The following is a 17,609-nucleotide window of genomic DNA, read 5'->3' as shown; positions in this document are numbered from 1 at the left end:
TTAGTTATAGTCTAACCTTAAACAGTTTTAATATTAAAATAATTCACTAAATTTTTGTAATCGTGTAAAACTAGTTTTCTGTCTTATACACTCAATCAAGTTTCACTGTACCCAGTTACTCTGTCCGTTTGTTTTATTTCTTGCTTGTTATAAATTGCCAACGCTCTTTCGCAGACTCCCCCTTCTCTCTAACGTTCTCTCTTTCTCTCTCTTTTACTGCCGGCCCCCCTCCCCTGATAAGAGCGCACATCTGTCGCCTGCCGATGCGTGACAACACAAAAAATATAAAATAAAACCGAAAGAAAGCAGGAAAAAAAGTGCGCAATTACAGTTATTAGCGGGACACAGTGAGCTTCACCTTAGCGGACTAAACGTTGTCTCATTAAAGTGATTAATACAGCTAAAACTAATAATAATAATAAGTAATGACAAAAAGAAAAGTGCAATTATCAACCACGGTGCGTGGCAACAACAATTGAAAGGCGGCCCATTCTACCTCTCTTTCCATACTCTCCCGCCCTCGCTCTTCCTTTTGCGTTTCGTTTCCACACGGTCCACCGTCGTCGCCGCTTGCGGTTCTTCTGCTCTCCGCACTCTCCACACGCTCATTCGCCGCGAAATCACAAACACAGACGGACGCGTCGCCGAGCGGCGCTTGTAAATATTTTTGTTAATTGTACATTTTAATCGCACAAAATGCAATAGCCAGTGTAAACAAATGCCGTTAACTGCTGTCGCAGCGCAAGTAATAAAAACAAAGCCATTTAGCAGTCAAATACAGCAGACAGTTTGTCTGTTAAATCTCTATAAAGCGAAAAAAAGAAGAGAGAATTTTACAGATTTCATGAATGAATTTGTGATAAAGTGATACAACAAAAAAACCCTACTTAAAAAGTGCAAAATGTTGTGAACGGAATTTTTCTCTTTTATTTCGTCTTGTGTATGCATCGGTTTTCTTCGTCGCCGCCTGCAGTCTGCCTTTGCGTGTGTGTGGGTGTCTTGGCTTTTTTTTTTATTCTTTCCTTCTTTTTTCTTTTATTTGCGGCAATGGTAAATGTTGCGCATGACTTGTAAAGTTCAAGTTTTCTTCGCGAGGGAGATTTTTTTCTCGTTTTATTGTTTAACAAAATGCAATCTTGTGCGTAAATTTTGTATTCGCCGTCGATTTGACTGCGCGTCAAATTCGCCGTTGCCGTTGCCGCTCTGTCGATATAGTGCAGGTGTAGTGGTGAACAGAGAGCAAATTCTGCTTCCGTTTTGTGCGTGTGTTTGTCTCTCTCGGTGGCGTGTAGTTTTTTTAGTTTTGTTTTGCTTTTCATATTTCGGCCGATTTCGCTTTGTGCTCGAGTTTCGCCCAAGCGTTGCGGCATTGCCAACACAGAGAGTGGAGTATCAGCGAAGAGCAAATGAAGTTGAAAATCGAACCCGATTGATGAATTATTGGATCTTAGGGATTGCAAGTGTTTTGATTATAGATCAGATACTTTTTGTTTCTATTTTTTTTTTCTTAATATGGGAAATTGTGATGTTTTTAATCTTGCTTAATAAGGTGTTGAATAAAAAAAAAATCGTCCTTTTTCTATATTTTTTTTATCGTCGGATATATTAGAAAATAATAATAATAAATATATTTGAAAAGAGAAAGAAAGTTTAAGCTAATTTATACAAGTTTATAGTATTTTTGATTAACTTTCAATTAATTAAGATTTTTCTCCTTTTTTCAGACTCTAAACGCATGTTACGCACAATAGTTGGTCCTAAGAACTAGGGGATTTTGAACATGAACAAAAATGCCGGCGATGGCAGCGATGGCAAAAACTCAAACAAAAACTCGAATGCGGGAGGGGGTGCTGGAGCCGGGGGGCCGCATGATCCCACCGGCCTCCTAGATGCAGCTTCCCTATTTGGTAATTAACTTACTCTTTGAAATTGCTAAATTATGATCTTCACATACTATAACTTTTAGCTTACTGGGGACGTGATCCCACTGGAGCGGCGGCTGCAGCGGCCTCCAATCCGTTGTTCAACTCGCAGTTCAATGCTGCCGCTGCTGCCGGATTGGGTTTATTGCCACAAGCCGGAGGCGCTTCTGCCAATGACCGTTATTCAATGGCTGCGGCAGCGGCTGCGGCGGCGGGTGCCCATCATCACCAGAACACGATGGCAGTGGCCGCTTCCCAGGCCGCCAGTTTGGCCGGTTTGCATCCAGCAAGTGAGTAAAATGTCGGCACATTTCTCCGTATTTTAGTATTGCGCTACCCAAGACGAAATTTGTGGTCGGCACGCAATTAGCGACTGCCTCTGGCGCAGAGCGTTAAAGCGAACGTCGGCGAAGTCGCCCCATGAATCACCATAAAAAAAGAAAACCACGAGAGTTCGATTCCCGTTTGCTGCAAAGAGTTTTTTATCTAAAGAGTAATTTCTGTAATATGGAGTAAAACAGCAAATGTCTTGCTTATCTCGTACAAAGCATTTGAAGAAAATACTCCAAGAGCATTGCATTTAGTAGTTTGCTATTAGCTTTACACTGACCAAAAGGCTTATCCCTGAGCTGGTCAGTGAAAAATGGACAAGCACAAATATTTTAGCGTAATTTTGTATATTCGTTGAATTAAAATATTGACTAGATTGATTGCTTTACCAAATTCGTATTGCCTTATAAGCATTTATAGAGCGCTTTAAACTTCTGAAATTTTGATAATAAAGTAATTAATATCTTCTAGGTAGTCACACTAAACAAATTTGTTTGTCTCCAATTCAAAATTTAATTTAAAAGTTTATAGAACTTGTAATAGGTTTTTCTACCTATTTTTTCCTCTATTTAACTCACTTTTTAATCGACTTACAGGCTGGTGGTCCATGGCTCAGTTAGCAGCCCAGGATTACTTCAGTCGCCTGCAGGCATCGGGCCTCTCGCCCTTCCCACATCCCGATCTAGCAGCTGCCTTTGGACCAGCCGGTATGGGGATGGGCGGTGGCGCTGGAGGTGCGGGTGCTGGAGGCGGAGGAGCAGGTGTACTTGGCCAAGGTGGAGGTGGTGGAAACGGTGGAAGTGGTAATGGAGGCGGTGGATCATCATCCAGTTCCTCGGGCAGCAAATCGAACAAGTCGCGGAAAGAGAAGCGTGCTGCCCAGCAGCAACAACAACAACAGCAGAGCCTGGCTAATAGTCTAAATGCGGCAGCTGCGGCGGCAGCAGCAGCAGCGGCTAATAATCCAGCCGCAGCGCTTGCCAGTATGCATGGATTCGGAGTAGGAGTTCCGGGTACCAGCATTCCGTCAGTGAGCACGGGCAGTGGTTCTATATCCACCAATAGTGGAGGTCATGGGAGCTACAAGGTGAGATTTGCAATTGAAATATACAATTTAAATTTCTACATTCTTTTAATGAAACCCTCAGAGCACGGCTAGCGCCTATGGAAAACCCTCGACTATGACGAGCAGCAGCATGGCAAGCAATCCGGGCTCTGCCTACGATCCGGTGACCCTTCACAAGGAGCTGCTGGCCATGCAGGCCGTGGCAGCTGCTGCTTCCGGTTCAGGATCAAGCAGTTCTTCAGGCAAAAAGTCCGGTGGAGGCAGCTCATCATCCTCTTCGATGCACGGCCATGGATTGGGAATGGGAAGCGGCGGTGGGTTGATGTCCAGTAGCAAAGCTTCGACCAGCGTGAGCGCTAGCAATTCTTCACTAGGAGGAATGCATCCCAGTCTTGCTAACAGCAATCCACTGATGTCGCCACATGCAGGACTAGGCTCTTCGTCTTCATCATCCGGCAAAGATCGTGACAAGAACAATCCCTCATTAAATGCCCTCAACTCGTTGTCGCAGTTTGGAGCGTTGGGAATGACGCCGCAGCAGAGTATGCAGGCGGCCATGAATGCTTTTGCGGCCAGCACAGGAGTATCGCCCTCCGCCACGGTCACCTCTTCGCCACATCACTCCTCCCAGCAGCAGCAAATGGGCGGCAATAGTTCCACGTCGGGATCGGGCAGCAAGTCCAGCGCCAAGGATTACATGATGGGGTAATTGAAGATTAAACTATAGTTAATTTTACGATTTCTAACTATTTAATTTATTTATAGGACTGGCAGTGAGCATCCGTCTCTGCTGGGAGTTCGTTTACCACCGGACACGGAGATAATCAAGTACACGTCCTCGATTGTGGGACCCAAGATACCTGGTACTACCTCGCGCGGTCGCAAAAAGACAATTTCCGAAACAGAACAGCAAACCACACAACAACAACAGAAACAACAACACCAAGCAGAACAACACCTACTCCAACAACAGCAACAAGCACAAGCACAAGCACAAAAAGAGCTCGATAGCACCACAAATGCCATTTCCTCTCTGCTTGCATTTCCAGGTCTCAGTCCCGCGAAGCGGGCTAGACTCGAAATGGAGTACGCGGCAATGGCTGCGGCTGCCCAACAGCAACATCAACAGGCCCAGCAGCAACACCAAGCACAACAGCAACTCCACGGGATGCTGGGAGCAGCAGGGATTCCGGGAATGGCTGGATTGGTCGGTCTGCCCGGTATGAGTGGTAATCCTCTTGATCAGTTAAGTGTGAGCAAGGCCAGTTCTTCGACGGCAGCCACAACCAGTACCAGTTCCTCCTCAGCAGGGAGCAACCTGCTTAACCAGAGCTCCAGTGATCGCGTGGAGGTAATCAAACTGCCACCAACAATCACTTCCAATGGGGCATATAATCTCTCAAGTAAGGGAAAAGAGGTGCATGACCTAACCACCGATCTGGCACCCACATCCGGAGGTGTGAATCTCAGCCTAAAGTCTAATGCCAACGCCAATGCCTTGACACCCAGCGGAGCCGTGGGCTCAGCCTCCAATCCCATCACCATCGATGACTTTGATGCGCCACTTAATCTTTCCATGAAACCCTCGGATAAGAGCAACAGTAGCTCGACAACTCCCGTTGGAGGGGCATCCTCCTCTTCCAGTGCAGCGTTGGGCGGTTTAGCTGGAGACTATCAGGCGGTTGCCACTGGCCAGAGCGGGAATAGTCTGCAGAGCTTAAGCTCTATTACAGCTGCTTTGGGAGGAACTGGAGGCATGCCTGGTGGTTCCATTTCGGGCAGCGGAGGAACATCCCCAGCTCCGGCAGGTGCCGGCACGGGAGCCTCTGGTGGATCGGGTTCTGGTTCCGGTGGAGGATCGTCGTCCTACAAAGAGGGCAGACCCCGTAACCTAGGACGTGGTGTGTCCAAACCGAAGAAGAACACGGTGGCGTCATTGTTGGCTCAATCTCGAGCTGTGGGCCTAAAACCCATGTTGGCCACACAGCAACTTCTCCAACAGGGTGCTGATATTGTAAGTTATTTTAATAATAATGTTGAATACTTTATAAATCTATATTTTTCTCTACTCCAGGAGAAAATCCGTCTGGCACTGAGCGAGGCCAATGCCCATATGGAGACCTCTACGGATTCTGAGAGCGTAGCGGCTGAAAGTGGACTTTCCGAGTCGGAAAGTGAGGATGCAAATATTTTGAATGTGGCGGAGCTAAGAGTACCACTGGAATTGGGTTGGAAACGAGAAACCGTGATCCGTGGACTGACCAAGCAAGGACAGATCCGTGGCGAGGTCACATATTATGCACCAGGCAGCACGACACCACTGAAGAGCAACGGACAGGTTTTTGCTGTGAGTTTGTAGGGCGACTTTTTTGAATATTTTAAATCTACTCCTGAAACACAACTTGATGAGATATAAAATCACCAAAAAATATAAACAATTGGAGTATTTAAGATAATTTGTTAAATATTTTTCTTTATTTAAAGAAATTTATAAATTGGCAACAGTGCACACGATTCATTCACTCTTTACGAATCCAACTAACTTCTTGAACTCTCCACAGATCCTGGAGCAGCAGCCATCGAATCTGAGTCGTGAGAACTTTAGTTTCTCCGCACGAGCCATTGTTGGTTCATTCCTGCAACCCGCACCACCACCATATGCCAACGATGGCGAGTACATACGGATGACGGACGAGGATGTGGCCAAGCGTCTAGAAGACCTAAAAGTCTTCACTCGCCAGACACTCAATGTGGAACAGCGCATTGAGATCGCTAAGCAACAGCAGGCTATGCGAGATGCCAAGAAGTTGCAAAAGGAGGAGTTGGCTAGAAATAAGGAGAAGGCACGCCAAGAGAAGAACTCCAAGTTGGAGCAGCAACGTAAAGACAAGGAGCTCAAGAATCAGCAGGCCATTGAGGTAACTTTTTAAATTATAAGAGTTGTGAAGAAAATCTTCTTATATGCGAAAACATATTTTTAGGAGCGCAAGAAGCGTCAGGAGGAGTTAGATCGCCTTAAGCAGGAGGAATTGCTTAAGAAGCAACAGGTCAGTTTAGTTAATCTCTGCCTTTCCATCATCAAAGCATAATTGGTTTGTTTTGTTTTGCAATAGGAGAAAGAAAAGCGTCGTCAGGAGGCCATTTTAGCTAAGGAACAGGTATAAAATGCCTTACCTTCTGCCTTGTCCTTAAAGCCTTATCCTTTCGGAATAAGATTTTCAATTCTGTTTTCCAAATTGTCCTTAGTAACATTTGTGATTTGGCAAAAGCTTTCTTTATTATTAAAAAGTCCCTTGGTGCCTATTTAACTTATTTTAACTTAATATGCTGATATAAGATTATAAATTTTGGGTTGATATATTCTAAATTCTTTGTCTAAATTGAGTTTTGTTTATAAATTCGGCTTAATTCTTTAGTTTGGTTTCTTGGTTTTCATTTCGTTCTAAATTTGGTCCGATCTTTGTTATCCCAATGCTTCTTTATCTATAATTTTTTGAGAGTCATTAATGCCCATCATTGCCATCTCAATATCAGCTTAAACTTTTAAGTTTATAAACACTAACCTATTCGTTTTATCTACCTATCTTAGGAACTACAAAAGCAAAAAGAAATGCTGTTGGCTGCCGAAATGGTAAGTTTCTTTAAGTAAAATCCACAGAAATTAAACAAAATAAATGTAACAACATAATTTTTTTTTTAAAAAGGAACGAGAGCGTCGTCGTCAGCACATGAGCCTGATAAGGATGTTAGAGCTGCGTCGTAAATTCGAGGATCGTGAAAAGAAGAAGCACCAGTTGGTGCTGGATCGTCTACTTCTCCGTGAGCGTCGCATGGCAGAGCGAAAACGAGATGCAGAGATACTGCAGTTAATAAGGCGGCCCAACGAGGACTCTGAACTGCCACAGGAGTTGGTGATCCCAGAGCTGGATAGGATTGCGGGCAACCGTCTACCCGGCCAGGCAATGGCTGATCTGCTGATGGTCTTTGAATTCCTGCACAATTTCGGAGAGACTCTAGGCTTTGATATGGAATCACTGCCCTCACTGCAGAATCTGCATGACGCTTTAATCAGCGATAGCAGTGCTGATGCTGAAGAGGAGTTGCTGTCGGTAATGACGCATCTATTGGTTTGTGCCATTGAGGATCCAGGTGTTCCCAATCCCGGTAGACACACCACTTTGCTGGGACAATCACTTCGTAACGCGGATATCACCAACTCGAATGTTTCGGAGATCTTGAGGATCTATCTGTATGCCACCGCCACAGGTGAAGTGCGTCAAATGCATGGCATCACTGTGGATCGCGAGCGGGAGAGACGAGTGCCCGATCATCATCAAGTAGATACCGATTCCGCCACTCATTCACACTCGGTCAAGAACCAGGAGTACTATAAGCTCCTCCACGAGAACGACACCTGGAAGTTATCACAATCGCTAAAGGATCGTCCCTTCGTGGCATTGAATCCCACCCGTAAGGCTCAAATGTTGGCCCACCTTTGCAATGATCTGCTGATGAACAAGGCGGTGCTCCGTCAGATTGATGGCAGTCTCGAGACCTGCGCCCAGATGCGTAAAGAGAAGTACATGACGGACATGAAGGTGCGCAAGTACAAGGCACTTCATATGCGCAAGGCACGAATTGAGGCCTATGAACGAGCACAAGCAGAGCGCGAGGCTGCGATGCAGGCGTTGATGGCGCAGCAGAAGCTGGATGCAGAACGTCTCAAAGCGGAGGAGGAAGCCAAGGCCGCGGCAGCAGAGGAAGCAGCAGCGGCAGCAGGCACAGATGGAGAGGCAACCAATGGCGAGAAGCCCGAAGAGAACGATAAGGATGAGCAGCAGGTGACTACCAAGGAACCCACCCAACAGCAGCAGCAACCCATGGATGTTGATGGTGTGGTCGAAGAGGAATCCCTTGTTAGCCCGGCCAAGAGCATCATCCAAACGGACAACAGTCTGACGCCCAACAAACAAGACATTACCACGCCCACCTATCAAGTTAATGGAACCAGCACGCCCACGACTAGTGCTGCAACTGGTGGCGACATGAATGCCCTGCTGCAGGCCAAGAAGAGCGGAGCACGTAACTCCATTAACGATGAGCACCACCATGATGTTAGCATTATCGACGATGATCTCTCCGACTTGGATTCGGAGATCACGAATGTCGAAGAGGATGAAGACAATCGCTTGAGTGCCGATGAGTTGCAGAAGAAGCTGGACAAGATTGTGAGAGCTTCTCTCAACTGCAAAGAGGCACTGGAGAAGAGCACCAATCAGCTTAGAGCGGCATGCTTTGGACAGGATCGTTTCTGGCGTCGCTATTGGAAGTTACCCAAGGCGGGTGGCATCTTCATCGAAGCTCTTGAATCTGCCCAGAATGATATCTGCGGTTACAATGAGGCATTGGAGGGCATGGATGACAAGAAGGAACCAGCTGATGAGAAAGAAAACATGGAGAATGAGAAAACTGCTGAAGGGGAGTCCACCGAACAGCCAATGGAGGTGGATGAATCAGTCACACAGCTAGAGGACGGAGTTCCAGCTCAGAATGTGGAGCCGGAAACTAGTGAACAGAATGCTCATCAAGACGAGGAAGATGACGATGATGATGTGACAGAAATCAACAAGGTAGAACCGGAAATTGTTGATCTTGGCGATGATGACGATGATGCAGATCCACCACCGCCCAAGATAGAACCTCCTAGGCCAGAGATTAAAGTTAAGTCGGAGATGGAGTTAATGGGCCCGCCGCCCACTACGATGATATCAACCAAGACCGACTTTGAGGCGGAAATCAAGATACCCTCAATGCCAGGCATCCTGATGCCTCCTACTCTGAACAATAACAACAACAGCAATAACAATAACAACAACAATGGAAGCGACAACTGTGATAAGTTGGAAACTGGCTTGGGATTGGGACAACAGCAGCAGCAGCCGAACTTTGGCCAGGCTGTGATCAAGATGGAGGATATGAAGAAGGAGGATGACTGCATTATAGTTTCCACCACCAGTATTGACGATACACCCAAGTGGTTCTCCATTGTCCGCCGGGAAGTACCCTTAATCAGTGAACTGCCAGCGGAGGAGGGCGGTGTGGTTGGCCAGGAACTGCAGAACACCTTTGCAAACCAGAATTGCTCCGCTCAACTGCAACTGCAGGGTCATCCTTGGGATCTGATTAATAACATGCAATACTACTCGATTCCCATGGACGAATGCAAGGTGGACACCAGTAAGCTGGGCCACGAGTGCATCTTCTCGCTGAGTGGCCTCGATGAAAAACAAATGGTAGCCAAGGTGGAGGAGTTCAAAGCCCACAAGGTGGAGTCAAAAAACGGTCTGGGCTCTCCTCATCGCCACCACGAGACTGAAGATGATGAGGAGCAGGCCAAGCTGAAGTTGGACAAGGAGAACGACACCGAAATGGAAACGGATGTTGATGAACTGGCTGGCAAGGACAAGTTTTTTCGCTTGCGCTCTGATGTGCCCCCGGATACGGGAGGAGGGACAAACGAGGGAACCGATGTGAAACCCAAGATTGAGCTGCGCTTAGATGAGGCTCTGTCGCAGGCATATTACCACAACATTGCCAATATGTCGCTGAGTAGCGTGCAAACTTATATACCCATCGATATACCGCTACCACTTTCCATGACTCCCGATGAACATCGTCTGCTCGAGCAGGTCAAGCTCTCTGGTTTTCCGGAACGAGTTCATGGAGTCTATGTTCCTCGCAGGCAGCGCTACGGTTGGTGGCAATTGGACGATGAACAGAAGTTGCGCCAACTGCTCAAAACACTGAATCCTTCCGGTCTGAGGGAGCGGGAATTGCAGGAGAATTTGCAACGTTTCCTGGGACTAGAACAGCCATTGGGTGTGAATTATCAGTTGAAATCGGACGCAGAGTTTCCGGAGGAATTCCTTATGCCAGACAAGAAGGGCGATTGGAATCCTAAGGTGGCGAAACGTGTGGAGCTTGCCCTCATCGAACAACTGGAATCCCTGGAGGACAAAGTGGCCAGTGCTTCTATGCAATTGAAGAACTGGCAATTGCCCAACCGCGTAGAGAGTGAACTCACCTTGGACTCTCAGGAGGATGTCACCGAAGAGGATTTCGTGAGCATTATCCCTATGATCCGGGAGAGGATTATCGATTTGGAGGCAAATATCGAAAGGCGCTATTTGAAGCCACCATTGGGTTCGCAGACGGGCGATGCTCATTTGGCGGTGATTGCTCAGAACCAGCATACCACGACCCAGACGCAGAATTCCGCCTCGGCGGCAGCATATCTCCTGCAGATGCAACAGCAGCAGCAACAACAATTGGCTCAACAACAACAACAGCAGCAACAAGGATCAGGAACTGGCAACAGCGTTAATCCCTCGTCCTTCAATGAGCGCACAATGGCTCTGGCGGCAGCTGCATCTGGCAATGCAACGGGAGGCACTGCACCAGGAGGAGGAGGAGTAACACCATGTGAATCGGGCAGCGGGGAACCCACGTCTGGAAATGCCTCACCGGCTAGCAATTGTGACAGTGATCGGGATGAGAAGATTGAGCATATACCCAAGGGATTGGTGCAGTGGCGCGATGCAGTCTCTCGATCCCACACCACCGCCCAGCTTGCGATGGCCCTGTACGTCCTGGAATCCTGTGTGGCCTGGGACAAGAGCATTATGAAAGCGGTAAGACTAGGAGGGCTTTGGAAATCTTTAAGAAATCCCCTTGAAAAAACAATAACTAAAACCTGCTTGGCACCCGCCTTTTTTTGTGGTCCATTCATCTCATTGTTGTTTTGGCTGCACCAAACTCACACACACACTAACACCCACTACTCACATACACCCTCACTTATTTTTACACACAGTTTGCATTTGCATTCGCATAACCATCTGAAGTTTACCACACTAACCGTATTCACCACAACTGAAACGAAGAAGTTGAAAAAATTTGGGGAAAATAGTTGAGATCACGGTTGTATTTAATTTGAATACATATATTTTTTTGTTTTATGCATTTTTGAGAATTTGAAATATTCAATATTTAAAAATTTGTTTTTAAAACTGTTCACCTTGACCTAATATTTATTATGTTTCTGTTTCTTAGACAGTTTTCTTTCTATTCTCTACAATTTTGCACTTTTTAGAAGCAACCGTGATCTCATTTGTATTTATTAATTTTGAATTTGTAGCTAAGTAGTTTTGAAAATGCTTTTGCATCCCTAAAAAAAAAAAAAAAAAAAATATGGAAAATGCCTGTGAAATTAATTCGAATTTTGTTTTTCTTTCCCCTTTCGATTTTGTTTTTCTTTCTTAACTGTCTCTTGCTGAATGTTTGACTTGTTTGTTGCTTGTGGTGTTTCATGGTGTTCTTAAAAAAAATATACAACAAATTTAACGCTTTCATACTCACACAAACAAACACACACACATCCATACATACATAATCCACAACTCACTTACATACACATACACATGAATGCTTTTGTTGCCCGTTACCGTTACCGTTTACCGATAACCGTTAAACCTCTTAAACAACAAAAAAACAACCCACCATGACTGTTTTCCCCACCCTTTAAAACGAACCGTTTCGAACTGCCATCCGAAAAGTATGCAACAAAAAACAAGTCCAGCAAAAAGAAGAGCAGCGCCAAAAAGCAGGCAACACCATCGAAAAAACAGCAGCAAAAGAAGAAGAAAAAGGAGCAACAGTTGACCACCAATGGGCAAAAGAACGAATCACCTAGCAAAAAGCCTGAGAAGAAAGCTCCATTGAGTATTAAAATCAACCTAAAAGCATTGGCTCAAAATGGACACGATTCGCTGCATCAAGGCCAAACTAAAACCCTTTTCCCAACCAAATCCCTATCCACATCCCCATCTCCATCCTCAAATCCAAACACTAGCGACTCCGACTCGGACTTTGGCAAACGGACTAAGAAGAAGAGCGGCGGCAAACGCAGACGCTCGGCCAACAATACAAACTCTAGCAAATATTCAAATTCCTTACAGAATTGCCAGTTCTGCACGTCCGGCGAAAACGAGGACAAGTTGCTACTATGCGACGGCTGCGACAAGGGCTATCACACCTACTGCTTCAAACCCAAGATGGACAACATTCCCGATGGCGATTGGTGAGTACATGCTGTACCAAGTCCTACTCTAATCTCTAAATAAAAAAACATCCTCATTACCTCACATGTCACTGTCATAGATTACAAAAGATCTCAAAAGAAAAGAACACATTAATCCGCGTTGTCTTGTTAAGCGTTGATCGTTAACCGTTGAGAAACTGTGGCACTGTTACTCTCTGTCCCTTAAAATAGAACTAAACCCCGCCCCTAGTTAGAATCTTCAATAAACTAACCCCTATTCTTCTATATCTTCTTATTTTAGGTACTGCTACGAGTGCGTGAACAAGGCCACCAATGAACGCAAGTGCATCGTTTGTGGCGGTCATCGTCCATCGCCAGTGGGGAAGATGATCTACTGCGACTTGTGTCCACGTGCCTACCATGCCGATTGTTATATACCACCGCTGCTGAAGGTGCCGCGTGGCAAGTGGTACTGTCATGGATGCATCTCCCGTGCGCCACCGCCCAAGAAACGCAGTGCCGGTGGATCGGCGAGCAGTAGCAGCAAGTCAAGAAGGGACAGGGAAAGAGATTCGGGCGGATCAGCCAAGCGACGCAGCGACAACAGCAAGACACCGGCCATGGATCATATGCAGCAGCAGCAACATCAGCAGATGCCATTGGCAGGCGGGGATCCCCACCATCATCATCATCAGCAGCCGCCGTCGTTGAACTCTTCGCACGATGAGTCGATGAATTCGCTGCCGGCGGCTCCTCTGAGGTGAGTGTGGGGGCCTGCGGGCGGCTGAGGGGGCGGCGGAGTACATGGTCCGGGTTCCAGTTTATAATGCCTCTGCTCTCTGCAGTCCGGCGCACTCGGTGGCCTCAGCCACGACGTACGATGATCAACACCATGCCAACAACTCGATCGACGGCAGCAGTCGCTTCCAAGCGCATCTCATCCCCCCGCCAAATAATGGTACTGCAGCGGCTCTGCCAGAAGATGTGCCAGTCAGTGGCAGTGTGATGCCTCCGAGCACCTATCCAGTTTATCCGCCAGTTGGGGCTGGTAACTTCTCAGCCGGATTGATTAACCCAGCAGCGGTGCCTACTACAGCAGCGATGCAGTTTGGTAACGTGGTCGCCATGTCCCCACGGGCTGTTACACCCACTCGCACACGAACGCCGACACCGACGCCAGCACCCACTCCGCCACCACCACTGCCGCCGACACCGCTGCTCATGCAGGCCTCGCCCACAGCCACCGCCCTCCATGTAACCGCCTGTCAGTCGCCACCCCAACAACATCAGCAGCTGATGACCATGCCATCGCCACCAGCTATTGGAGTGGGAACGGGAACAGGAACTAACCAAATGTCGCCACCACCTATCAACATACATGCCATACAGGAGGCCAAGGAGAAGCTAAAGCAGGAGAAGAAGGAAAAGCATGCCACCAAGAAGCTCATGAAGGAGCTGGCCGTCTGCAAGACCCTATTAGGGGAAATGGAGGTGGGCATAGAAAATGAATCTTTTGATAAGAATCATCAATCTAATAATGCTTAATTTTAACAGCTCCATGAGGACTCCTGGCCATTTCTATTGCCAGTAAACACCAAGCAGTTTCCAACATATCGAAAAATAATCAAAACTCCCATGGACTTGTCCACGATCAAGAAGAAACTGCTGGATTTAAGGTTAGTAGAGCTAAACTAAACTTTAACTTAAATCATTATTAAACTAAATGAATATTTACTTTAAATAGCTACAAATCCCGTGAAGACTTCTGCGTGGATGTGCGTCAGATCTTCGACAACTGTGAGATGTTCAACGAAGACGATTCACCCGTTGGCAAGGCGGGGCACGGAATGCGCAAGTTCTTCGAATCACGTTGGGGCGAACTTACTGACAAGCATTCTTGATCCTGCACCACCGGCATGCCACAGATTCAGATGGCTACCACCAACAGTACTATGACCACTGGCACCACCAATAACATGGCCGGCACAGCCACACATCCCATTGAAATGGTCACCCTGATAGCCACATCGCATGAGGAGGAGGGAGCCGTGGAGACGACAACAGCATTAACTGAAGCAGCACAATTTTGGTCAAGAGATTAGAATAGATTAAGCAGAGAAATTGTACATAAATAGGGAGATAGATGAGATGGTTAGTTATAGTCTAAAAGCAGCATGCACACATTAATATATATTTATATATAGTAGATATATAAACCAACACGCGAGAGTATTCAACGTCCTACGTCGGCGAAGACCTTTGAAAGAGGTAGCTTTGATTAAATTAGATCACCAGCCAAGGCGAACAACCAGCATGCAAGTGAGAAATTGTATTTAGTTTTTAAGCATTCAAGGGCGGCAAAAGCAGCAACAGGCAGCAGAAACAGTATAAACAATAACTATTAGCCGACATAAACTAGCAGTTAGAGATCGTATCGCATAAGAAGCCATCGTACAGTAGGCGCCCGGACATGATGAACGCTGACAAATGACAAATGACAAAAATGAAGACGTACAAAAAAACTGTCTACCAATTTCCGATCCGATCGATCGATCCATCGATTTGAAACAGTATTTTGTGCACAAAGCAGCTGCGTCGCTTTGTTTTCTAAACACTTTTAATTCTAAAACTAAATTTATGAGAATATTATTTTTTAAGCACCAACGAGAAGAGCGCTCATTTAAGTTTTAAAGTGTATTTTGTACTTATAACAACTCCGACATCTGTATTTAAAACGTATATTATATTAACTATAGAGCTAACGATTTTGCCCAGGCAAAGATCCGAACAATTATATACTCAAAAGGCAAGGAGGAGGAGGTGCGAGGATGATTTGTAAATGTAAATGGAATGGAAAGCAAATTAAAAAATTAAATGTATTAAATTATTTATTCTGTGTAAATTTTCCACAACTGTAGTTGGTATTTTGAAACGTAAACTTTTTGGCAAATCGCAAATACAACTCGAAATCAAATCAAATTCAAATTGAAAACTAAATTTATATTAAAAAAAACTAATCGAAAAGGAGGTGAGATAGTAAAGTTGAAGTAAGGTGGACATATCCTAGCGGGATCTAAGCGCAACTCCAGGACAGTATTAGGATCTGGCGGCAAGCGAAGCATCTGAAGTTTTAGCTGTATATAGAAAGTTAATCGCAAACGAACAAATTAAAATTCAAGCCGATGCAAGCAATACAGATTAGCAGCCTATATATATATATGGTGAAATTGTTTGTGGGAGGGAAAGTACATAATTACAAAATGTTACATATACATTTACTATATATACACTGAATAACAATTAGCAAAGCAATGATATTTACACGAACTACATTTTTGAATAAATCGAAACTCATTTGCAGTGCAGCACAATAATTGAATGAAATTGTAACAGAAACGGAAAAACAGAAACAGAAACAGAAATCAGATAACAGATAACAGAATTATAGAAATGAGATGTATTACGATTGCGATGGCCAAGTTAATAGTTTTTGCAACAAAAAGAAAGACAGACGATAATAATTAAAAGAAAGAAAATAAACACCAGACCAGAGAACTACCTACCTACAAGCTCACAGATAACAGATAACAAATAACAGATAGCCAGCCACCATGTATTTTTTAGCACAGCCATTATAGTTTTTAAAAGAGTTCAATATTACAGTATATATATAATTTCGATCCATGTTTACCAGATAGAAGACAGACAGATAGATAGAGAGAGAGTGTGTGTTGCTTGTGTGTAAATAGAAAGCCCCTTTGAGATCGAACCCAATGCATGTACATTGTATATAAGATATAGATTCTAACCATTAAGGCATATAAGATCCAAGTTCAATAACACCCCCCTTCCCCAGCATTACCTACATCTGGTACGAGAGCATGTTATTGGCATTCATACAGTACAGTGTCACTTCACTAATTGCAATAATCGCAAAAAATGGGGGGACAATTCTGGTAAGCTCCCTGCCATTAACAATAACTCTGCATACATAATGGAATCTTGATTTGTATTTATTATGTGTGTGTTCGTGGTGATACAACAGATATATATACACATATAGAAATATATATATAATATATATATATATATATATATATTTTAAAAATTATATGTACCCAACCTACGCATATGTGAACGTAACTTACTCATTAACAAAATATTAAACGATGGATATACTCGATAACCAAGCATCCATATTATGATTGTGAGGGGATAGCCGCCAGCTAAAACCACATATGCTAAAAAACAACAACAAAAACAATACTGAAAAAATTACAAAAAAAATAAATAAATAAAAAACAAAAATAATACATTTTGGTGGGGCATTTTCGACATTTGTGCACAAGGAAAATATAAGTAAATCATATAAAACATAAACGTAATGTTTTTTAATGGGAAAGATGTGGAAATTCTTATAAAGAATTATTGCATTTTTATTGGGTTAAAACGATAATAACTTAAATTATATCCCTTTCCTTACATACAGTTTTTGGCTATCCCCGAAGCTGTCTTACCTGACACGCTCCATCGACAGCTGACTGATCTGAGCCGATCCGATCTGGCCAATCCCCATCTTGTAACCATGCCTAACCACAAGCTTTTGAGCCTGGCCATTGGGTTTACCGTTTTGCAGTTTTGGCCATGCTTCGTTGGCTGTGACAGGGCCATAATCATACAAATTAAACGGCCAGCAAAACGGAACAATCTGCATTTTGAAAGCGCATCAAAAACTCACCGCAACTGTCAGATTGTCGGAGATCTCTCAAAGGCCGTCGGTCATCTTTTACGATCCATTTCCTTTTTATATTCATTCCCCTTAAACCAATTTATGGCTTAAAAATCAATCAGGCAACAACATAAATCATTACTTTTTGTTAAATTTAAATTGCTGACAGATTGGCGAGCATTTTGGTTAACCCTTTTCGTTTATGGCGTAGGTGCGAAGTCCCCTTTTTAGTAAGAAATCTTTCGGAAGCATAAACATCAGCATTTTGTTGTGAGAACCGCGTTAATTTGAGGTGTTAATATCTTGGCTGGATTTTAATCCCCCCAGGCAATCAGCGCTGGAAATGTTTGACAAAAGATGTGCTTAACCTCTTTGGATTTCTTCTGTTCGGGAATATTGACAGTTGGAAACTCGAAACGCTTTAAAAATCACTGATTTATGTAATTATTCGCAGCGACAAGA

At 44.6% G+C, this 17,609-nt stretch overlaps 1 protein-coding gene across 3 annotated transcripts; it reads left to right on the top strand.

Annotated features, from left to right (window-relative positions):
* Positions 1-251: 251 nt before the first annotated feature.
* On the top strand, positions 252-16,798 carry LOC108106499 (bromodomain adjacent to zinc finger domain protein 2B). 3 transcript variants are annotated; one of them, XM_017213592.2, is made up of 17 exons: positions 252-745; positions 1,725-1,907; positions 1,967-2,212; positions 2,849-3,339; positions 3,401-4,023; positions 4,084-5,332; positions 5,393-5,665; positions 5,880-6,236; positions 6,300-6,365; positions 6,432-6,476; positions 6,908-6,949; positions 7,023-11,009; positions 11,934-12,457; positions 12,720-13,178; positions 13,264-13,909; positions 13,973-14,094; positions 14,163-16,798. In XM_017213592.2, the coding sequence occupies exons 2-17, from the start codon at positions 1,781-1,783 to the stop codon at positions 14,317-14,319; spliced, it is 9,414 nt and encodes a 3,137-aa protein (XP_017069081.1). In that variant the 5' UTR covers positions 252-745; positions 1,725-1,780; the 3' UTR covers positions 14,320-16,798. The 3 variants fall into 3 exon arrangements, with proteins under 3 accessions (XP_017069081.1, XP_017069082.1, XP_017069083.1); XM_017213594.2 differs by having other exon boundaries at positions 256-745; positions 12,336-12,457; XM_017213593.2 differs by lacking the exon at positions 6,432-6,476.
* The last annotated feature ends 811 nt before the right edge of the window (positions 16,799-17,609 follow it).

Source organism: Drosophila eugracilis, unplaced genomic scaffold (genome assembly GCF_018153835.1).
Source record: "Drosophila eugracilis isolate 14026-0451.02 unplaced genomic scaffold, ASM1815383v1 contig_90, whole genome shotgun sequence".
NCBI classification, from domain to species: Eukaryota; Metazoa; Arthropoda; class Insecta; order Diptera; family Drosophilidae; genus Drosophila; species Drosophila eugracilis.
Note: the sequence above shows the minus strand (reverse complement) of the source record. Positions and strands in the feature narration are given on the sequence as shown.